We start from the raw sequence: 21,101 nt of genomic DNA, 5'->3' as shown, positions 1-21,101 counted from the left end.
GGTGGTTGTGGGTATACATGCATACTTCAGACAGGGAAGCGAGAAGATGCAGAAAGAAGTGGCCAGGTGTCATTATAAAAGAGTATGGCATTTCTTCTGCTCTTTACTTGATCTCAACAAGTTTGTCATCCTTGTCATTGATTTAGTGATGCTAAGTTGACTGTAAATCTAACATACAAACATGATCCAGACCAAATTTTTATAAAGCAACCCAGGCACATTTGTCAATCTGGTATAAAGACCGGCGATAGTGAACAGAAGTGACACATTATTATCAATGCTGAAGAAGGATATGTTTTTAAATTTATTAAAATACACTATGGAGCTAGAAGTGGAAAAATGTTTTAATAAATATGGAGCTATTGCATGATATGCTGCAAGAGCAGAATTCATCACTTGGGTGTTAAACTGCATATAAGTATGGGATTGTATTCCTTCAACTCTTACTATTTTGTATTTTTATCATGGTTGACTTGCGATTAACTTTGAGACCATTGTAACATCACTAAATTACCAAAATTACATCTTCTCAGCTGTAACTTCATCCTACTGCAGTACTTATCAATATATATGTGTGTATATATATAACTGTGTACCTTTATATATATATATACGTGTGTATACATGCACATATATATGAACTAGCACATAGTTTTTAACTGCTATTTAATGCTTCTATTGTTAAAATTCTTACTTAATATATTTTTTGATCCTGTGCAAATTATGTTAGAATAATTGTATGATCATATTTGAAACTATTTAAATGCATACAAATTGTTTTTCTGTATTGAATACTAACTTCTGTCAGGCTTTTTACCTGTTAATCTTTTCCTAGTTCAGCAAGTGTTTTGGAAATAAGAAACATTTAAATGAGTGTATCCAGCACTTACGCTTCATTTGGAATTTCTGTAGGCTATGGCCATTCAGATGCAGATGTCCTTCACCAGTCTTTACTTGAAGCAAATACTGCCACCGAAGTTTGCATTACAATTCTGGACACTCTATCATTATTCACAATGGCTTTTAAGGTTTGTTCATGACTTGGTGTTAACTTCTCTCATAAATATCTTTGAGAATAAATATTTTTAAAACTATTTTTTAAATTATATTTTGTAGTCGATTAATTTAGCATTGCATTTTTTGTTTTTCTAGCATTGTATTTTATTACTGTCATGTAAAATCGGTATCTTACAGCAAAATTCTTTGTCTTCAGTCACACATCATAGATCAGCAGTAATCTGTGGGAAAAGCTCCTTCCTCAGCCTAACTTCTTAAAAATTGTTCTAGAAGCTTTAGTGTCTACCTAATATTAGTGGTAAAAGTGTCTTTTAAAGGCCATGTGAGGTGAAAGATCTATGGCAAAACCATAATTGGACACTCTCAGACTTTCATATTGAACTTGGCTGCTTATTATGGTAATGCACTCCTTAATAGTGATTTGTGTGTTCCTCTTTCAATTTTTCCACTAATAAGGCTTCTTTTAGCTTTATCAGTTGCTGTAGCTCTCCTGTGGAATCTCTGTATAGCATGCCCACTTACTTAACCCTCTTGTCTGTTTTTCTGAGATTTTCCAGACATAAAAATCGAAGCCATAAAAAGGAGAGATGATAACTCTAACTTGTTTCTCCTCTAATTGGGGCAGTGTATCCAGATTCTTGCTTGAAGATTCAAATTTAATGTCTGATCTTTAATCTAGTTATGAAAACATCACCTTATTTACAATGAGATTCCTTTTTCTGGTAATTTAATTAATAGAGTTTAGAGCCAGTTCTGTCCACAGACCTCATGACAGAATTGAAAATGAAGATACCTAGCTATAAAGATTTAAAGAGGAATGAACACTAATCTTTTCATTATCAACCCATCATGCTTGGAATGACAATCCTTCAAGGTTATCTGTGTGTTGTATATTGAGAAAGTAGAATAGTCTCAAAGATCCAAACAAAACAGGTAGGAGAATCAAGAGCTTCTATACAATAAACTGCACTAGAATACATAAATTCAGAGCCATGTGATGTTTTGGGTAGTAAGGGACTTTCAGAGGTCATGTAGTTCAGCCCTTCTGCATGGGCAGAGACAACTTCCACTAGGCCAAGTTGCTCAAAGCCCCATCCAGCCTGGCCTTGGAAAACCTTCCAATGAAGTGGGCGTCCTCTACTTCCCAGGGCAGCCTGTTCCATTGCCTCAGCACCCTCACTGTAAAAAAAGTCCTGCTTATGTCCAGTCTGAATCTACCCTCTTCCACTCCTTTGGAGTATATAGTAATGACAAGGAAGAGGGGAGTGCACTGAGGGGAGTTGCAGAAGGTGCAAGACCTTGTAGAATCATGTTGTAGTAGAAGATACTGCTATGAGAAAATTCCACTGTCTGAGCTGCTAAAGCCAGTGTAAGCAAAGTCTGTTAATACTTTGAGTGTGCCTCTCAAAAAACTATTAATAGTAATGGATTTAATCGACAAATGATAAAAAAAACTATGTTCTGTAAGTCTATTCGGAAGGTAACAATTCCTTTATAAGCAAAATTAATGAAGTGTTAGCAATACCTAATTAGAATTCAGAGGGATGTGTGTTATTAAACATTTTGGTAATGCTATAGAGATTATATTTTTTAAATGTCTTGCTTTTTGATGATCTGTATATATTCGTAGAGTAGTATAAATGTATTGCTGTACAAAACTCCTAAATTCTCACTATCATTTTAAAGAATCAGCTACTGACTGATCACGGACATAATCCACTGATGAAGAAAGTATTTGATGTATACCTCTGCTTCCTGCAAAAGAATCAGTCTGAAACAGCACTGAAAAATGTATTCAGTGCTTTAAGGGCACTTATTTACAAGGTAAGAAGTTTAAAAAAATTCATGTTCAAGTACTTGTCCAGTTCTTTAGTTAACAATATACTATGTAAGAATTTTAGAACTAACATCCCAAAATAAAATTGGTGAATAAGGACTGATCTGATCTCAACAGTGTGGAATGCTTGTCCTTGAATTTGCTGTAAACGATTGTTTTGTGTCATGAACTACTATAACTCTTGTTTTTTCCACAGTTTGAGGATATGAATATATTTGTGTTTTTCTTGACATGCTTATTTTATCAAGATCTGACACTAGTTTTAATGAATAAATTCTTTGTTTTTTTCTTTTTCCTCAGTTTCCTTCTACATTTTATGAAGGTAGAGCTGATATGTGTTCTGCACTGTGCTATGAAATTCTGAAGTACTGTAATTCCAAACTGAGTTCAATTCGTAATGAAGCTTCACAGTTACTGTACTTTTTAATGAGAAATAATTTTGACTACACAGGGAAGAAGTCTTTTGTCCGAACACATCTGCAAGTTAGTATATCATCTTTATTTTTGGGTTTGGGGGGTTTTTTTAATATTCTAGATACACAGTTGCATACCAGTGTGCAAAGCCCTGTCAGATACATACTTAAAATAAATTCTTTGGAGTTCAAGCAAGGCTGGTACTAAGAGTAAGAAGATGGCAATAAAAATGTATTCAGTACAAGGAAATACTTAGAAACAGTTGGATGACCCTGTGTTTTGTAGGAAATAAATTTATTTGTCAATAGAAACGTTCTGTTTTGTAGATGTTATTTTGTTTGTTAAATGGTGTACCCTGTTGCATCTGAAGAAGGAAAAGAATGCAGCAACAAGCACGTAAAAGTCTAAAATAAAACAAATAATTAGAAAATTGTGTGTCCTGACAAAGCTGGGAACAGTAGTTTGCCAGTTTAATGACCTCTAGCTAGTTCACCTAGCAGTCAGTCATGTGTTTTGAATTTACACAAGCCTGTTTTTTCTTGCCTATGTTTTTGTACAAGTAATTGGTAAAAAAATCCCAAACATTATTTTCTTTAGGAGAATAGTTTTTCAATTAAAAAGAACAAAACTTCCATTGTAATTGCTTCATAGGTACATCTCAAGGGTATTTAATGAAATATGCACTAACAAGATATTTGTTTCTGTCAAGGTTATTATTTCAGTCAGCCAGTTAATTGCTGATGTGGTTGGAATTGGAGGAACCAGATTTCAGCAGTCTCTTTCCATCATCAATAATTGTGCCAATAACGACAGAATTATAAAGGTCTGTTTTAATTCTTATTTCCATACTGTAGAAGGATGCTTGAAGACTCTTTCATAGTATCTTTTCCAATTATGTTTTATCATTTTGTTGTGCAAAGATTAGGAAAAGATAGTAGTTAACCTGACTTTTCCATGTTTTAGCACACTACATTTCCTTCTGATGTTAAGGATTTAACCAAACGGATTCGCACAGTACTGATGGCTACAGCTCAGATGAAGGAGCATGAGAATGATCCAGAAATGCTTGTAGACCTCCAGTACAGTTTGGCAAAGTCTTATGCGAGTACACCTGAACTGAGGAAGACATGGTTAGACAGCATGGCAAGGATCCATGTTAAAAATGGAGATCTTTCAGAGGTAAGAGAAAAAAAAATCAAACTAGTTTTAGCTTTGTAATAAGCTTAAGCTTATCTTTATAGAATGAGAATGGGCTATATGTAGTTGTTAGTGTGTAACATAATAAATATTTTTAATAAACTTTGAATTGTTAGTAAATTATTTTCAATAGCTGATAAGTTTTTGTCCTACCCAAGTACATCTGTAAGTAATTTCTGGTTATTAATGTAAGGAACATGTTTAACTGCTATAGCTGACACACTACTAAGAATGGAATGCTCAATGCAAGCCATGAAAGACAAGCCTTTTGCTTAAAAATATCTTTGTTATTACTTGTTAAAGCACTTAAAGCCACTCCTTGAACTCTCCTCCAGTTGCCTTTACAGAATTAGCTTGATTTTATTCCAAATTGCTTACTAAAAAAACTGCTAATGTTCTTAAAACTGACAAATAATTTCTTGTGTTGTTTGAATAAAAGAAAAGCTTTCTGATTTTACTGTGCTCTCAAAACATTCAGTTCTAGCAAAAAGGAGAATTGGAAGTGGAGATTATGATATGTCTTAATGTAAATATTTTATCCAGATACAGATTAATTTTGTCCCTTTCTGGAAGTTTTTTCCATCTGAAAGTAAATTGCTTTGTATGAAATCATTGAATTTCATAAACATCTGTTAAAATGAGCATCATATGAGCAAGTAAATACCTCCAGGAAATAGAAGCTGCAGTCTTCCTAACTTAATTCTTAGTACTAGAATTCTCTTCTTCTACATGGTAGCAAAACAGAAGGCATGCACATTAGTCTGTTATTAGCTTGTCTTTTGAAGTGAACAACTTCAGCTATCTGAGAAGACAAGGTGTTTTAGTCCATTTCAGTTCTGGTTTTATTTTTTTTTAATTAAAATTTTGGAATCTTTGACTATGCAACTAGATGAGGATGTCTGTCAATCACCAAGTTCAACTCTGTACAAAGTATGAGTTAGAATTGCTGGCAGATTCTTACCTTTTTCCTTCACCTCCATTGTCTGAGGTTGTGCAGCCTCCATATAGAAGCTGTTCAACTGATAATTACAGTTAGAGAAACACTTTGCTGAAAGCCTTTTTAGTAAAACAAGAATCTCAGGTTGGTTTTTTTAAGGTCCTTTCTGTGGAGAAAAGTGGTCAGTGTCAAATTCATAAAAAATCTCAGATATCTGAAAATTATTTTGTCCCTCTTATTTTTTTTTCTGTTTTCCAAACTGCACCAATCAAATTCCTTCAAATTCTATTCATAGGTCACGTCTCTCTTGTTGCTTTCAAATGGTCTGTCACCAGTTTCTTCTGCATTTCTCTTTGTATGGAGCCAAAAAGCAGACAAAGGGCAGAAGGGCTACCAAATGCTGAGTAGAATCTTTAATAGTTTAACACTTAAAATATCTCTCCCCAAAAAAGAGATTCACCTGTTTTTATTACAGCATGTGATCCATGGTCACTCTTAGATAATGCACTGCTGTCCATGCCACTCAGTGCTCTGGTTAAGAAGGAGTGAGTGCACTTGCACAGTTACTGTTTTACATAAATGAGGTGGAGAATTCTTACAGTAGTCATATATATCTCCTGCAAAGCAGCAAAAAGGAAAACTGAGGAAATTGTCTCATGCTGGGGCTCTCCTTATATACTTTGCTTTTAATAGTCCCACGTTAATTGTATTTTAAAAGATTGTTACTCTTTCTGTTTTAGGCAGCAATGTGCTATGTCCATGTTGCAGCACTGGTTGCAGAATATCTCACACGAAAAGGTATGATTTCAAAACCTTATTTTAATGTATTCAAATATATTTTTTCATTATGGTTTGGGAAAATCAATAGTTTCCTTGACGAAGTTGTAGGTATTTCAGTGTTCACCAGAGAAAAAATTCTGACCTAACCAGGTGGCATACTCACATATTTAGGAGTATACTTGCATATCTAAGAGGCAGCATTTCAGAAAAAGGCAAAGTAAATTTTTAGGAAAGTAAAAATTTTAGTTTTACGCTGGAGCTGCTAATAGCTCAAATCAGATCCTTTCTAAAGGAAAGTTATCAGTGAATATTCTTGTTCAACAAGGAGTCCCCTCAGTGCCTCTGGGGAAACCTGGCATTGCCAGAGGAGTCAAAATAAATTTGTACAAATTTTCAGATGTTCAGTCAGTGATAATAGTGCTCAGGATGTTTCACCCTGTTGTGGTATTCTGTACCAGCAGCTGTCTGTAAAAGTGAGTTCTGATGACCCTTGAGATAGGGTAGAAAACTATCTTTAGGATCAGAAGAGTTCTCAATCAGGGATTTGAGAAAATAAAAGATTATGTGGATTTCATTAAGAAAAAGAGATCTCTAGATCTCTAGAAGAAAGTTTCAGGGATCTGTTAAGACCAATTATGATGTTGAGATAGTGTTTTGGATTTGTAGGCAAATTAATGTTCGCAGGTTTTTAGCTTTGCCTTTGCATGACAGTTCAAAATGAAGCAAAATCATGAGTCTAAAAGATGACTTCTCTCTGTTCTTGTTGTGCTTCTTGCCAAATGTTTGTGTAGTGTATAGGCTATTTTCTTTGCCCCATTGATTTCAGAACCTTCTCTGAGACCACATCTGACACATGCTGCTAGGACAAATTACTGTGTCCAGTTGGAAGACTGCTGATACCTGATGAGAACTAGTGATAGTCTTTGTTAATTTGTGAGTCTTTTGGGTGATCTGCTATTTTGTATATTCTCACATAAAATATAGACTTCTACCTGTGGTACTACAGAAGAGTCCCTTGCATTTGAGGCAATCATTCAATAAAACCTCTGGTGATCAGAACTCCTACCTGAGCAGAAAGAATCTTTGTAGGAATGAGTTGTGAAATAAGTATGTGTGAATCAATAATATTTACTGATTGCCCTTGAGGCTTTAATTGATACAGAAAATCCTGTTTCCTTAATTCAGCAATCTGAGGTAATCAAAAAAGAGCTATACAGCATGCATAGAAGAGATGGGTTTCTTGTTAGGACATTCTATACTCCATTTTTGCTAACTGGTTTTTTTCAGTAAAGTTAGATTGCTATTTTGTTAGGTTTTTTCCTGTTTTTCTGTGCTTGAATAATCTGGTTTGCCTTCCCTTGATCATTTTTTGTGGTTAATGTCATTCATATTGTTCAAACTGGAAAAAATGACATGCCAGGTCCTGCCCCTGTACACAGTTCCAGCATGACTTCATGGCAGTTTAATTAAATACTGTAAAAGTTACCTTGAGTATCTTAGACTTAGGGTGGAGTAGATTAGACACAAATTTTTAAGATAATGTAGGAAGATTCAGACACTACTGAGTTTGGGAGGTAAGGGTCCAGATATTAACGTTTTTGGGGTTTTTTGAAAACCCATTTGTACATTCACAGTAATGTAAAGTCTTGTATTTTAATCATGCAGTGGGAGGCTGATCTATTTCTTTATTTAGTTGGTGGTAGGTCTATTTAAGCACGGCTTCTGCTTTATGCAGAATCACAAAATGGCCCAGTGTTATCTTGCTGGAGAAAATTAAATTTGTCTATATTTCTTTTTCAATGACAGGGATGTTTAGGCAAGGTTGTACTGCTTTCAGAGTAATCACACCGAATATAGATGAAGAGGCTTCAATGATGGAGGATGTTGGAATGCAAGATGTTCACTTCAATGAAGTAAGTAAACATAAAAATACTAGAATTTACATACATGGAAAGGCTCGGGTTTTTTGCAATTTTTGTGTTTCAATCTGGAGAATTACTGATATGAGGGATATAATAGTTGGTTTTGATCTGCCATTCTTACCCTGAAGCTGAAATAAAAAATTTCTCTGAGGTGTCCCAGATTTAGAGAATTTACTATATACATATATATTAAATATAGTGCTAGCACATCAACACAACACCACTTTTGGAATAAAAGCAAAACGGGGTTTTACTCTAGTTGACAGGATGAACACTAATGTGGGTTATTTATTAGAGCTAGCAAAATCTGTTGTTTTGCCAAACTGACTTGGATTTAGAGTATTACTCCACCAGAAATCATGAAAATGTGTTCACTGGTTTTTGCTGTTTACAGTTTTCCTAAGGAAATATGCCATAACAATGAAACTGGCACCAGACTCATGTCCATGTGTTTTTTCTGGCTTAAGTTTCATTCCTTGTGTCTTTGCTGATCCATCTGTGCTAACTCTGCAGTAAATTTTACTAGTAACCAGCCTATATGAAAATATTATGAATAATCTTGCTTATGAAAAGCTATGTCTACAATATGTATTTGCTGGTCTAGTTGTGGAAGAGAGGGACAGACCACTACTGGCAGCAGTCAGGTTGGAAAACCCCCTCGTTTGTAAGCATAACTGTACAACAAAAGTATTTTTCTTTTGTGTTTTAAGTAGTGTATGGTGAAGCTGTGTGACAATATTATTTGACTGTGCAAATTGTTTTGTGGTTTGTTTTTTTTTTTTTCAATTTTTTTGCTGTCTTTTTAAAATCATTGATTCTTCTGATCCAGCATGAAATTTAGCATGTTAGTCAAAGCAAAATGCAAGCTGCTCTAAGCTGTTGAAGATCAGGAATTCTAGCGACTACTGCTGATGGAAAGTTTTGTTGGAAATTTCTGTCGCTGTTTTCCTGCCAGACCATTTGTCAGAGTTAAATTATTATGCATTTTTTTAAAAATGGAATGTCTTTATTCTTTTTCTCATTGCACTCCCTGCAAAAAGAATATACTGCTTTTTCTGGGTCATTGAACCCTACACAAATTTATTTCCATCTCTCAGTATTTCCGTGGAACGGAAGTAAGCCAGGAGTGAGATTGTAAGCCTGTACAGCTTGCAGAAGGATCAAACCAAGCCAAATTTCATTTTTTCCCTGCTTGCAACCCTTTCTAAACTTAACCATGTAGTACTCTAACTGATGAAATACTGAAAGAAGTTACTATTTTTCAGAAAACTTCTCAAAGTTGTCTGAAACACAGGAAAAGTAATAATGGGGAGAAATAATCATTGTAATAACAACAAGAGTAACAATAGGGAAGACCTGTTTGGCTTTAGCAGACTAAACATCATGGGTATTTACCCATCATAATTTTATGATTATTACTATTTCATAGAAGTACTTCAAACCACGTAGTTCCTTAAGGAATAGGAACCTATTTATATAGGGAGTGTTTCCTCAGTATGTTCATATGTAAGCAGAACTGTATCGTCTAAGAAAAAAATGATATGACAGATCAATTGGGTACAGAAATCAAGAAGAAGAAACATCTTTCAAGCTGTATTTTACTACTGCTTAGCAAAATGATGCTCTGATGGAAGTTCTTCCTGTACATGGTAACAAGCCATGTGGAATTTCTTCCCTTAAAACTTGAGATTTCCCTGTTTGCTCGTTGTTTTAGAGTTAAATCTCCAAAGGAGCATTTACAAGTATTGGAGGATCAGAGACAATCCCTTCATGTTTCTAAAAGGGACGCAACATCTCTCATATTCTCCAGTTTATAAAAATTGTTCTGAATTAAGTGAAATTTTTCTCAAGATTTTATACAGTTTCTCATTTTTAAAAAATTAAAATTTGGGAATTCTCAATTTAGGTCTCATTTTAAAAGAATTCTCTCTGAGGCCAGGGTTACCTAAGTTAGCCAGATGAAAAAACAAAATTTAGTTTGGGATTTTCATTTTTAAGAAGGCTACTGCGTGCATTTCATCAAAACAGTTGCTTGCCTGTGACATTCCGTGAAAGGCATTATCCTAATTTGCAGATGGGTAAATGACAGAGCCTCACAGGAGCACAGTGTTCTCTCAAGGCTGCGCAAAGAAAGTGCAAAGCCTGCACCTACAAAAAAAAGAAAAAAGAGGAAAAAAAAATCTCAGTACAGGCTGAGCAGCAGCTCTATAGAAAGACCTAGAAGTTTTAGTGGACAAGAACTTGATTGGGAATCATCAGTGTGGCTTTGTGGAAATAAAGGCCAGTGCAGGCTGCATTGTGTTAGAGAGAGGATTGAATCAAGAAGCAGAGGGAAGTGGGGTTTTCCCCTTCTAACTTCTCATTTGTTTGTGGAGCCCCATCTCTAACCTTGTGTCCAGTACTGACCCCCAAAATTCAAGACAGGTATCAGCAAACTGGAAAAAGTCCAGCTCCTAAACTGGTTAGTAGAAGAATCAGACTTTTCCAAGAAGAACACCATTAAAGAGCAAGAGGCCATTCTCACAGGTGTCAAGGGAAACTCATTGCACATCGAGAGAAGAATTTCTCCCATGAGAATGGATAAGCATTGAGACAGGGGGCTCAGAAATGTTGTGCTCTTTTGCTCCATAGCTCTCCTACTTGAAGCTTCTGCTCTTTATGTTCTTTTCCTTTTGTAAACAAAATTTTACTTCTTTGCTACATCTGGATGCCCTCTGGTGTCTGAATTGAGACTTGTGTCATAAAAGTGTTTGTGGACAGCCCTTGTGGTCCAGCAGTGACACTGCTCTGTCAGTTGTCAGCACTTGGCTGCTGAGGATGGAGATACTGGGGAGTCTGTATAGCCCCATAATGACGGGGGGAAAGGAGAAAATGTTTTAAAGTCTGTTGCAGCACATGGATAAGGGTATCATTTTTTAGTCTCTTTGCTCTCAGTGTTAAAAGTTGATTTTCTCAGTGATGTCTTTATGCTGACTTAGTCTGCTACTAGAGGGAAGAAGGAGGTGGAATAGAGTAGCTTCTAAGCATGAAGAGAGTTTTTTCCAGCTTCTGCCTTCACTACTGCAATGCAAGAATGGTAGAAGCAGGTCTCAGGAACTCCCAAGAATATCTAAAAGAAACGTGCTGTTTGTGGTAAATACAAGGGGTATGTGTGAGCACTCAGACCATTCTGTGTTATTTTACTTCCTTTTAGCAATTTTTGCCGCAATAACTTAAATTACTACATGTAGATAATTCTGTTTTGAGGCAAGATTTCCCTTTTCACTGGTAAGAACTGTGGTAGAATTATTTGCTGTGCTTTTTATGGGTACTAATTTTTCTACATTTTCAAATGTGTATCCAAATCTAGGATGTGCTGATGGAATTGCTGGAGCAGTGTGCTGATGGACTCTGGAAGGCAGAACGCTATGAACTCATTGCTGACATATATAAACTTATAATTCCCATTTATGAAAAACGGAGGGACTTTGAGGTACTTAATTCATCAAAAGTAGATTTGAGCAAGAAAAATATCCTGAATTTTCAAGTCTAACTGCATGACACATAGGACATCACATAATAAGAGTATTAAAATAGTAACTCAAATTTGGATGTGTTGAAATTTTTGTTTTAATTTTAAATACATTTTTTTCTTTAAATATAAATTATTAAAAATTAGTCTTACATATTGTCATCCTGATACAAGTGCTAAACCTAATACTACCATTCAATAAAAGAATGTTTTCAGTTGTTACTGGCTACAAGAGCATTATTTGTTATTTTTAGATAGGAAAGTTCTGCTTTGCTCTTCTCCCTCATTATTGTTTTCTTTTACTTTTAGAGGCTTGCTCACTTGTATGACACCCTTCATCGAGCATACAGTAAAGTTACAGAAGTTATGCATACAGGCAAGAGGCTGCTGGGAACTTATTTCAGGGTAGCATTCTTTGGACAAGTGAGTGTTACTTACTTTCACTCTCTGCTTTATGCAGTAAGAAAAACCTGAGTTTATTTTACAAGGTTTACTCTTTCATCATCTGTATTGATACCGTGACATAAAAAGCACAAGGAATGTGTTCTGTATGAAATAAACACCACCAGTAATTTATTTTAAAACATTTATCAATTCCAGTAAAATTCGTATTATTTTCCTCAGTAAATTTTTTGCCTTTTTCCCTTTTTCTTTTTTTTGTTTACTACCTTAAGGCAGCGGTAAGTTTTCTGTAATGTCAGTTCTTAGCAATGTATTGACTTAATGTCTGTAGTGCTACAGTGTGGTTTGCAAGGCTGCTTCTTAGATGGGTATGCATTAATAGCCATTGCAAGTCAAAAAGTAACATCAAGCTCCATTTAGAGAATGGATCACTCTTTTCTATGCATCAGTATTGCATGCTTCAGACCAAAGTTCTGGCTGTGTATTGGCAGCTTCACATCCTCTGGTACATGTCTAGAATGCCTCTGTATCCCTATGGTATCACGCAGTATCAAGTAATACACTCTCTACATGCATAGCCCAGTTGCTTAATTGTTCAGCTGAGCATGGAGAATTGTAAAATACTCTGAGCAGTATAACTTTACATGTATTCTGTTGTCTTTTATGACTTTATAGCAATACCAGTTTACAGACAGTGAAACAGATGTTGAGGTAATTACAGTAACCGCTTACAAAGCAAGCAATGCAGTACAAACTGCTGCATTTCACCTTAGTTTGGTGTGGGTATTTTTGTCAATCTAGCCTGTGTTTATACATGATATGTTGTGCTTTTCTATTTTGTCTGTTTTGTTTATGACAAAAATATTTATTTTCTGGTTTCAAACATGAACTCAACATGGCTTGTTGTTTTAAACCAAAGAACTGTTTCACTTTCCATGTATTGAGCATTTAGTTGTGGTTTTAAAATGCTATGTGTAATAAAATAAAGAAGTACATACCAAAAGTGCATCATAAAATTAAGATCTTTGCATAATAAAATTTTGTTTTACGGAATTAATTTTTTATTACTACCTAAGGAAAATTTTCAGATTAGTTTTATGTAAACTTTTGCCAAAATAGTCACTTGTGAATCGGGTAGTTCTGTTGGGCAAGACCATCAGTTTTGGCAAGTGAAACAGTGCTGCAAGTTCACTTTTAAATAAAAGTGAAGGAAATTTATCTCAAAGGCTCGGCACACCATAGAATTGCTACAAACTTTTAAAATTTAAACTCTATGTTTCCATTATCTTTCATTCATGTTGTAGTAGAGAATTACATTTTTCTGTTGTTTTTTATTCTCTTAGGAAACCTTTTTACTTAGATTTTAATTTCTGTCTATTTATGTTTGCTTGAATACTAATGTTAAATGTTTATATTTCCTTTGAACCACACACATTATGTCCATCTTAGTATCGTTTGTTCTCCAATTTTTTACAGGGTTTCTTTGAGGATGAAGATGGAAAAGAATACATCTACAAAGAGCCTAAACTCACGCCTCTTTCAGAAATTTCCCAAAGACTCCAAAAACTCTACTCTGACAAATTTGGAGCTGAAAATGTCAAAATGATTCAAGATTCTGGCAAAGTATGATCTTTATTTTCTCTAAAAAATTCTAATATATTGCTCTGCCTAGTTCACTTGACCATGGAATCACTGTCTGTTACTCATTTGGCACACAAGCATCTGTGTCTAAAAACTCTACTGTTTGAAAGGCATGAGAGGAATATTATCTCCTACTAAATATGCCTTTTAGAACAGCCAAAATGCTTAATTTCTGTAGTGTTACCTCTCAAAACAATGATTGTATCTTAGAACAAATTTGGATTATGATCATACTCCGTGTTAACTTCAGCTGTATTTCCTGCTATTCATGCACTGTCATTCTTTGGAAGTTCTTCCCTTTTCCACATGTCAGCCTTAGACTTTATGGTAATTTTTTCTTCACCCTTAGACATTATGGTGATTTCCTCTTAGTATAATTTCATGGCTCTTTTTGTTCCTTGATAAGGATCCTTTTGAATCCTTGATTCAAAAATTTCTGTGCTTTTTGGCCTTAAAGTGCAGCAATGGTGGGCATTTCAATATTGGAACTTTAAACGGAGAGGAGAACTTGATGCAAGGGTTGGGTTTCGTCATCACAGGCAGTTTAAAAAAAACACCAAAACCCAAACAAACCAAGACTAACAAAAAAAATCCACAACATGCTGTAATGCATCTAGTTGTCTTTCTTCCTAATTGCTAAAAACTGAATACAGGTAACCCCTGTGAAAGCATGAACATTTCCCATGTTTTCAATAATTCGGAGGTTAAGAGACCAAATTTAATTTCTGGAAGTTGTGTGACTACTGTTAGATCCACTTTATTCACAATGTAGCTATTTGATTTTTTTTTTTTTTTGTCCTGTTTTTAAGGTAAATCCTAAGGATTTAGATTCAAAATATGCATATATTCAAGTTACACATGTAATTCCATACTTTGAAGAAAAAGAATTGCAGGAGAGAAAAACAGATTTTGAAAGGACTCATAACATTCGTCGCTTTATGTTTGAGATGCCTTTCACTCAAGGTGGTAAGAGACAAGGAGGAGTAGAAGAACAGTGTAAGCGACGGACTATTTTGACAGGTACTGATGGAATGGAATGCTTTGACTGCAAGCGTTAGTTCAAGTGGTCTAATTATGGTCTGTATGGGTTTTTCTATTTCACCTAATTAAGTCCTTCATAGCTATCAGCTAAAATCCTTTTCGTATTTTTGGCCATAACTAGGTTTTTCAGATTTGTTTCTTCTGTGGGGAATCCTCAAAATTATTATCTTTATCCTTAAGCTTCCAGAATTCTGAATCTGGAGTCTGGCTTTCCTTTTTCTTAGAAAAGGACTTTTGTGGTTTTTCTCTGTTAAATGTGAGTTTCTGTATTAAGATCGTTGTAAAAACAAATAAGTGAGTTTATAATTTTAGTTGTCCATAGCCGGTACTTGTGAGGAAATAGAAAATGCAGCTTTGCTCTTTTTGATTCTTCTCTTCCTTGGGATGTGTGAATGAAAAGCAATTCTTTTTACAGTTCTCAAATGAATTAAGTTCCAGTGGTTTATTTCCTGATGGGTATTAGTAGTAGTAATTACAACAGTCTTTCTTTGCTGTAATGCATGTAAAGCTGTGCATATTTACATTTCAGTGTTCTGTTTCCCTGTCTATTTGGCAGTATTTCTAATTATGTAAGTTATTAAATTGGGCAATTAATTACATCAAAATGAGATTTTAGCATAAGATTCTCTCAAAGCACAGCTTATTAGAAAATCTTTTCCTAACTATATTAAACTTGTTTCTTTCCACAGCTATACATTGTTTCCCATATGTGAAAAAGCGCATTCCAGTGATGTACCAGCACCACACTGATTTAAACCCAATTGAAGTAGCCATTGATGAAATGAGTAAAAAAGTTGCAGAGCTTAGGCAGCTTTGCTCTTCAGCTGAAGTAGATATGATCAAATTGCAGCTAAAGCTACAGGGAAGTGTCAGTGTTCAGGTAAGACCTTTGCTATACAGCTGTTTAATTTGCTTCTGTCTTTGAAAAATTATATAAGTAGCATTTTATAATTAGCTTCTATTCTGTATGTTCAAGAGTGTCCTAAGTTAGAAATATACTCACTGTCTGCAGTTACTTCCTGAATAGGAAAAGCAATAAAAGTATTTCATATAAACAACTGATCAGAGACAGTTACATGAAAGAATTAAGATTCATCTCTGGAATCTGTTGCGTTCTGAGCCCCACCAGATTTTGGTGTAAAGCTGAAACTGCTATAAGATAATGAATGAACATGAGGGTAAAGTAGCATATTTTGCCTAGCTATGGGTCTGCCCACAGTAGGTCCAGCACATTTTTGTAAGAACCCTATGGAGACAAAGAGTGACTGATAATACACAGGAGGAAGGTGATAGTAGAAAATCCCTGTGTCCAACATGTCTTTTTGCCTAAGGCAGTCAAGAACTGGAATGTATAGAGAAGCCATCAGATTCACCAAAACAGGGTACCTGAAGCAGGTGTAGCAAGGACAAGTCAATATGGTAAGGATCTTCAAAATGCAGTGACAAAAGTGCTGCTCTATTATTTTAAACTAATTCGAAACAAAAGAGCTGTTAACACAGTCATCTGAAATGACTAGTTGTCACATTCAGCAGAAAAGGGAAGAAAACCAAACCAAGGTTCCAGAATCAGCAAGTTGTCAAGCTAGTATTTGGGGTGAGAAGGGAGAGGCTCATATTGATAATATGGAGGAAGAGTAAGGATGAGTCAGAAGTCACTGAATTCACTTCTCCTGTAGCTGCCATAAGAGCACAACTAAACTTCTGCAGATTGTTGCAGAATTCTCAGCTTGGAAAACTGTTTTCAATAAATAAGCAGACCAAACAGTAGTAGGTTTAGCTCATTTTGCCACCCTAATTTCATAAACCAAGATGACAGATTGGAAGTATCTGCAGTTACCTTGCAACGTCACCGAAGTGGTTTCTTTGTGCCAGGTTCATAGCACTGGAACTCCTGCTCATAACTCATAACTCCTGCTCTTATGTTCCAACTCTAGCAGTTTTCTTGTTTTGTAAGTCCAGCTTTTTTTAAATCAATGTATTCTTATTAAAAAAATCAAATCCAATAGACACCTGTAGCACCTGTTATTGCTAAGATATTATGTCAGATATCTGACTGGTTTTTTTATCTTATTCTTTTTAGGTTAATGCTGGTCCATTAGCATATGCAAGAGCTTTCTTAGATGACACTAACACCAAAAGATATCCAGACAATAAAGTAAAGCTACTAAAGGAGGTTTTTAGGTATGGTGTGGAGGGTTTGGGATTTCTTGGGGATGGGGGAGAGGGAAGATAAAAATGGACCTTTTTTCCAAGACTCATAAAAATTATTTTTGAAACTTCTAACATTTAAAGTGTTCTGATTCATTAAAAACATACTTTAAGCTAACATTTTAAATCAATCTTTTGGGTTTCTGTTTGAGAACTTCCTTATTTTCTCTAAATCAGGCAATTTGTTGAAGCCTGTGGGCATGCTCTGGGTATAAATGAACGACTGATAAAGGAAGATCAGTTGGAATATCAAGAAGAAATGAAGGCCAACTACAGAGAAATGGCAAAAGAGCTTTCTGAAATAATGCATGAACAAGTATGTGCTGAAATTAAGTTATACATACCATCATTCAGAATGTAACTGTAATGTGAAAACAATAGGGAAAATGTATGTAATGCTTTACACAAAGGATTGTTTCTTTTTTTTCTTTCTATCAGATTATAAGTCTGTCACGAAACTGTGGTCCTTCAATTTTTTTTGTTTGTGTATTTTCATGGCACCAGCCTGGTTTTTCTTAGGCAAGGAAGACAACAATAAAGACAAAACAAATGTAATGAAATAAATAAATATGATCTGCAAGCGTAGCCCTTTCTTGTTTGATTTTGGAGGTATAAATAATTGCTTTTGCAACAAAGAATTAAGCATCTTTCAAGAGGTATTCCAGTCTGTTTTCTTGAGGGAAGTCCAATACTGACGAGGTAGAAATATAGGGGAAGGAAAACCAGAATTTTTTTGGAGTGAGGTGTACCACTCAACCCTTGCATCTGGGTTCCGTAGTAGAATTGTCTTCTGACTTCAAAGGCAAAGATATTATTTCCAGGAGGACAGGAAGAGCTGAAGTTTGGTGCTCGATCTCTGCCTTCTTGACATTTTTATTCATTGTATTCATCACTTCAGGCTCCTTTCATCCACTGTTACTTGTATAACTTTTTTCCAGAACCAGAGAATGGCTCATAATTCTTAAGAGAGATTTGCCTTTATTCTACCCTTGCTTGGATGGTATCCAAAACTTTTATGGCAACTTTTTTCTATTCAAAAATGCCACTTGTTGAAAGTTCACTTCACACGCTTTGTTGCTTTCCGTTATTTCCTGATGTGGTTTTTCAGGTACTGTGTTCTGAGTAGCTCTGTGATATGATATAACTATGATGAAGCACATTGGCTTTATTTTCCTTCTTCTATTTTGATATCCTGTCACAGAGAGGAGCTTATGACAAAACTAACTCTCTTTTAGCACCATCAATAGAGAACGCTGTGAACCAAAGTTTACAGGAAGTGATACAATTTTTCCAGAATTATGTGGTTGGATGTGGTATTTTAATAAAAAACAGTAGTAGAAGAAAACAGTTTTGAAAGATTTGTGGAACAGAAAAAGAGTTTGCTTAGCTAACAAAAGTGGGACACTTTGATTATATTTCAATGTGATTTATTGATAAACAGAGGAGGGTTTAGAATGGAGGATAACTGACTGGAAAGCTGATTGAGATGAACAAGGTACATGAGAGAATTAGACAGCTATAGAGAATACCCCTTTAGAAAGGAAAGGCAAGTGTTTGGGTCAAAGAATTTAATGATATATGCAAGATTAGCATTCCCCTGGCACAGGAAAAAGTAAAGGAATATAATGAAAATTTGTGCACAAGAAAAAATACTTTGAGCTTAGTGCAAGATTTAGATGTTTAAAAAATGCTGAAGTATGTGAGTTTCCAAAGATTGGTGATAAGAAAAAGCATGTCTTGCAACATCAGGAGTAAATTACATTGCACCTTCTTCTCTTGGTTTACATTTAGACAAAAAAATGATATCCATAAGATACTGTGAACAGAATATGAAAGTACAGCACTGACTGCAGTAATATGTACTATTAGCCTACCACTGTGTTCTTTTTATAGAAATGTAATTAGTTGTACATAATTAAAACATGCAATGTTGGTGGTGGTATTGCTTTTTTTTGCTTTGGGGTTTTTTTTTTCAGTTAGACTGATAACTTCCCTAAAGGCTTAGAAACATGAAGGTCTTCACACCTTTATGTGTCTGCCTATTGCTGTTTTGGGAAAAAAGAGCTTTGCATCACTGAATAAACTATTAGCTGTAATGTAACACTGCAAAGTCTTAACAACTGCAAAAAATTTGTAATTTTAAAAATGCATAAAAGAACCTTAACAGATTTTTCTTTTTTCCTCCTCTGCTGCTTGCCAATATGATCAGATGGGATGGTAATTAGTTTTCTCTACTTCGGTTCTCTTAGTTTGTCTAATCTTTATATAATTCCTTTTTTTGTGGTATTTTTAATTTTAGCATATATTTGCTTATAGCTGGTAAGAACAAAGTCTTTTCGGTGCTTCGATAGCTTTTTGTAAGAAATGCTCAAATCATACGTCAAAGTCAAACAAGGAAAACCAAAAAAGGCAAAAAGTGAGCTTGTTGTCACTATGAAACTCCTTTTGAAAGTTAACAGGAGGAATGAGAGAAACTGTCCAGCTGTCCTCTACAGAGGACAGTGTAATATCTAAGTTAGGAGACTGATATTGGGGAAGTAACTTCTAAATCTAGGAGAAGGTGGCTGAAAAGAGTAACTGTCATCAAAAGTTTTGTGCAGTTGAAAAAGTACTGGGAGGTTGAGTTGACAAGCAACACACCATGAAATTGGTTATTTGTTTTAGACGTGCCTGTGTCATTTTGTAACATTTTGGTAAATACATGTCTTTCCCTTTAAGATTACTCCGGTGGAAGAAAAGGCCAGTGTCATGCCCAACTCGCTACACATTTTCAACGCCATAAGTGGAACGCCGACAAGCACAACAGTTCATGGGATGCCCAGTTCTTCTTCAGTTGCATGATTGTTTTGTAAAGGGAAGTATGTTTGTTTCTTTTAAAGTTTGTGGATTTGCTTCATTGTGTGCAAACTCAGGATGACCTTGAAGCTAAATGTTGGGCACGTGCAAACTGCGTAGTTCATGCGAATGTCTGAGCACACTTAGCAAGTAGCAGTTACTGGTAATAATAGTCTTTTAGAGTAAGGGAGGCACACATATATATTTTTTAACCTTGCTGGTAAAATTTAAAGGTGTTCACAATGTCATTGCAGAAGTGCGTGTTGGAAAATTATAAAGTTGAAGTTAGCTTCTGTTTTTCATTAGAAAGTATTATTAAAATGAATTGCACATTACAAAAAAAGTGTCGTGGGATGTAATTTTGCAGATATGTAACATTCAGGTGTTCTTTTTGTGTATGGCACATAGAGATTCCAAGTACAAGAACTATTTTGGGGCTAGACAGAGACACTAGTTTTTGGGGTTTAATGGAACTGACAATAGTAGTTTTTGTACCATTTGGCAAATTGTTGTGCTTTATTTTATACCTTGTTGCATTTTGGAGGTATGCGAGCTTAGATCTTACTAAACAACTAAATACAACCAAAGGTCTGTATTAATGAACACTGAGTTACACTAAAATATCAATAGTAGTAAATTGTTATGTACATATTGTTTGTTAATACAGTCCATACAGTCTGTACATAAATGTATTACATTTCTAAGCATTTTTTTAATATTCATACCAGCTCTTATCATTCTGCTTTCAGTTTATTTTGAAAATTTGCTCATTCCAAGTATATGCAGACTTTACAGTTCATTTATCCCTGTATATAAATAAGTGCAATATAAAGATGTATACAGTCTTTGCTATGTTAGGTTTATATGCAGTTATTAAAAGAAAAACCTTTTTTGCCAAAGCAATGGAGTATGTAATTGGTAGTCATGGTTACTGTGGTAAATGGTGGTATAATTTAAAGCTTTTTCCATATTCTTATTCTTTTAAGACATTAATTTAGTAATTTTATATTTGGGGGAAATAAAGGTTTTTAATTTTATTTAACTGGAAGCACTGTCCTGCTGTAATTAAACATTCTGTACTACATCTATATTAAAAGGAAAAAGGTAGTTACTTTTCTCACTGTGTGCTGCGTTTTTTTGTTTAGATTTATCCCTGACATTTGGGAAAAATGAGAACTTGATAAAAAAAGGCTTTTGGCGTCCTGCATATGAGATGAGATGCAGACACTTGTAGGGCTTATTTCATATTCCCTGTCAATAAAGGGAATTAAACCATTAGTTAAGACATCACTTTCGAGTCACTCACATTTGGCTCAAGTACCATGTTACTGTAACTACAGGTTGTTATTCACTAGAACA

At 34.9% G+C, this 21,101-nt stretch overlaps 1 protein-coding gene across 22 annotated transcripts in view; it reads left to right on the top strand.

Moving 5' to 3' along the window:
• Positions 1-20,859, top strand: part of DOCK9 (dedicator of cytokinesis 9) — a 117,173-nt gene extending 96,314 nt beyond the window's left edge. For 14 of the 22 annotated variants that reach the window (XM_048295858.1, XM_048295844.1, XM_048295842.1 and 11 more), the window contains 17 exons: positions 913-1,028; positions 2,704-2,841; positions 3,155-3,337; positions 3,978-4,091; positions 4,232-4,447; positions 6,143-6,200; positions 7,989-8,095; positions 11,454-11,576; positions 11,925-12,038; positions 12,290-12,295; positions 12,693-12,728; positions 13,494-13,640; positions 14,468-14,678; positions 15,389-15,579; positions 16,780-16,880; positions 17,085-17,223; positions 19,626-20,859. In XM_048295858.1, the coding sequence (XP_048151815.1) occupies positions 913-1,028; positions 2,704-2,841; positions 3,155-3,337; positions 3,978-4,091; positions 4,232-4,447; positions 6,143-6,200; positions 7,989-8,095; positions 11,454-11,576; positions 11,925-12,038; positions 12,290-12,295; positions 12,693-12,728; positions 13,494-13,640; positions 14,468-14,678; positions 15,389-15,579; positions 16,780-16,880; positions 17,085-17,223; positions 19,626-19,748 (2,123 nt within the window). In that variant the 3' untranslated portion in view covers positions 19,749-20,859. Of the gene's footprint in view, positions 1-912; positions 1,029-2,703; positions 2,842-3,154; positions 3,338-3,977; positions 4,092-4,231; positions 4,448-6,142; positions 6,201-7,988; positions 8,096-11,453; positions 11,577-11,924; positions 12,039-12,289; positions 12,296-12,692; positions 12,729-13,493; positions 13,641-14,467; positions 14,679-15,388; positions 15,580-16,779; positions 16,881-17,084; positions 17,224-19,116; positions 19,125-19,625 lie in introns of all 22 variants that reach the window. The other 8 variants (XM_048295862.1, XM_048295856.1, XM_048295843.1 and 5 more) reach the window with 3 other exon arrangements.
• The last annotated feature ends 242 nt before the right edge of the window (positions 20,860-21,101 follow it).

This window comes from Corvus hawaiiensis, chromosome 2 (assembly GCF_020740725.1).
Source record: "Corvus hawaiiensis isolate bCorHaw1 chromosome 2, bCorHaw1.pri.cur, whole genome shotgun sequence".
In the NCBI taxonomy this organism is placed as follows: Eukaryota; Metazoa; Chordata; class Aves; order Passeriformes; family Corvidae; genus Corvus; species Corvus hawaiiensis.
The sequence above is the reverse complement of the archived record's forward strand: the minus strand, read 5'-3'. Positions and strand labels throughout refer to the sequence as shown.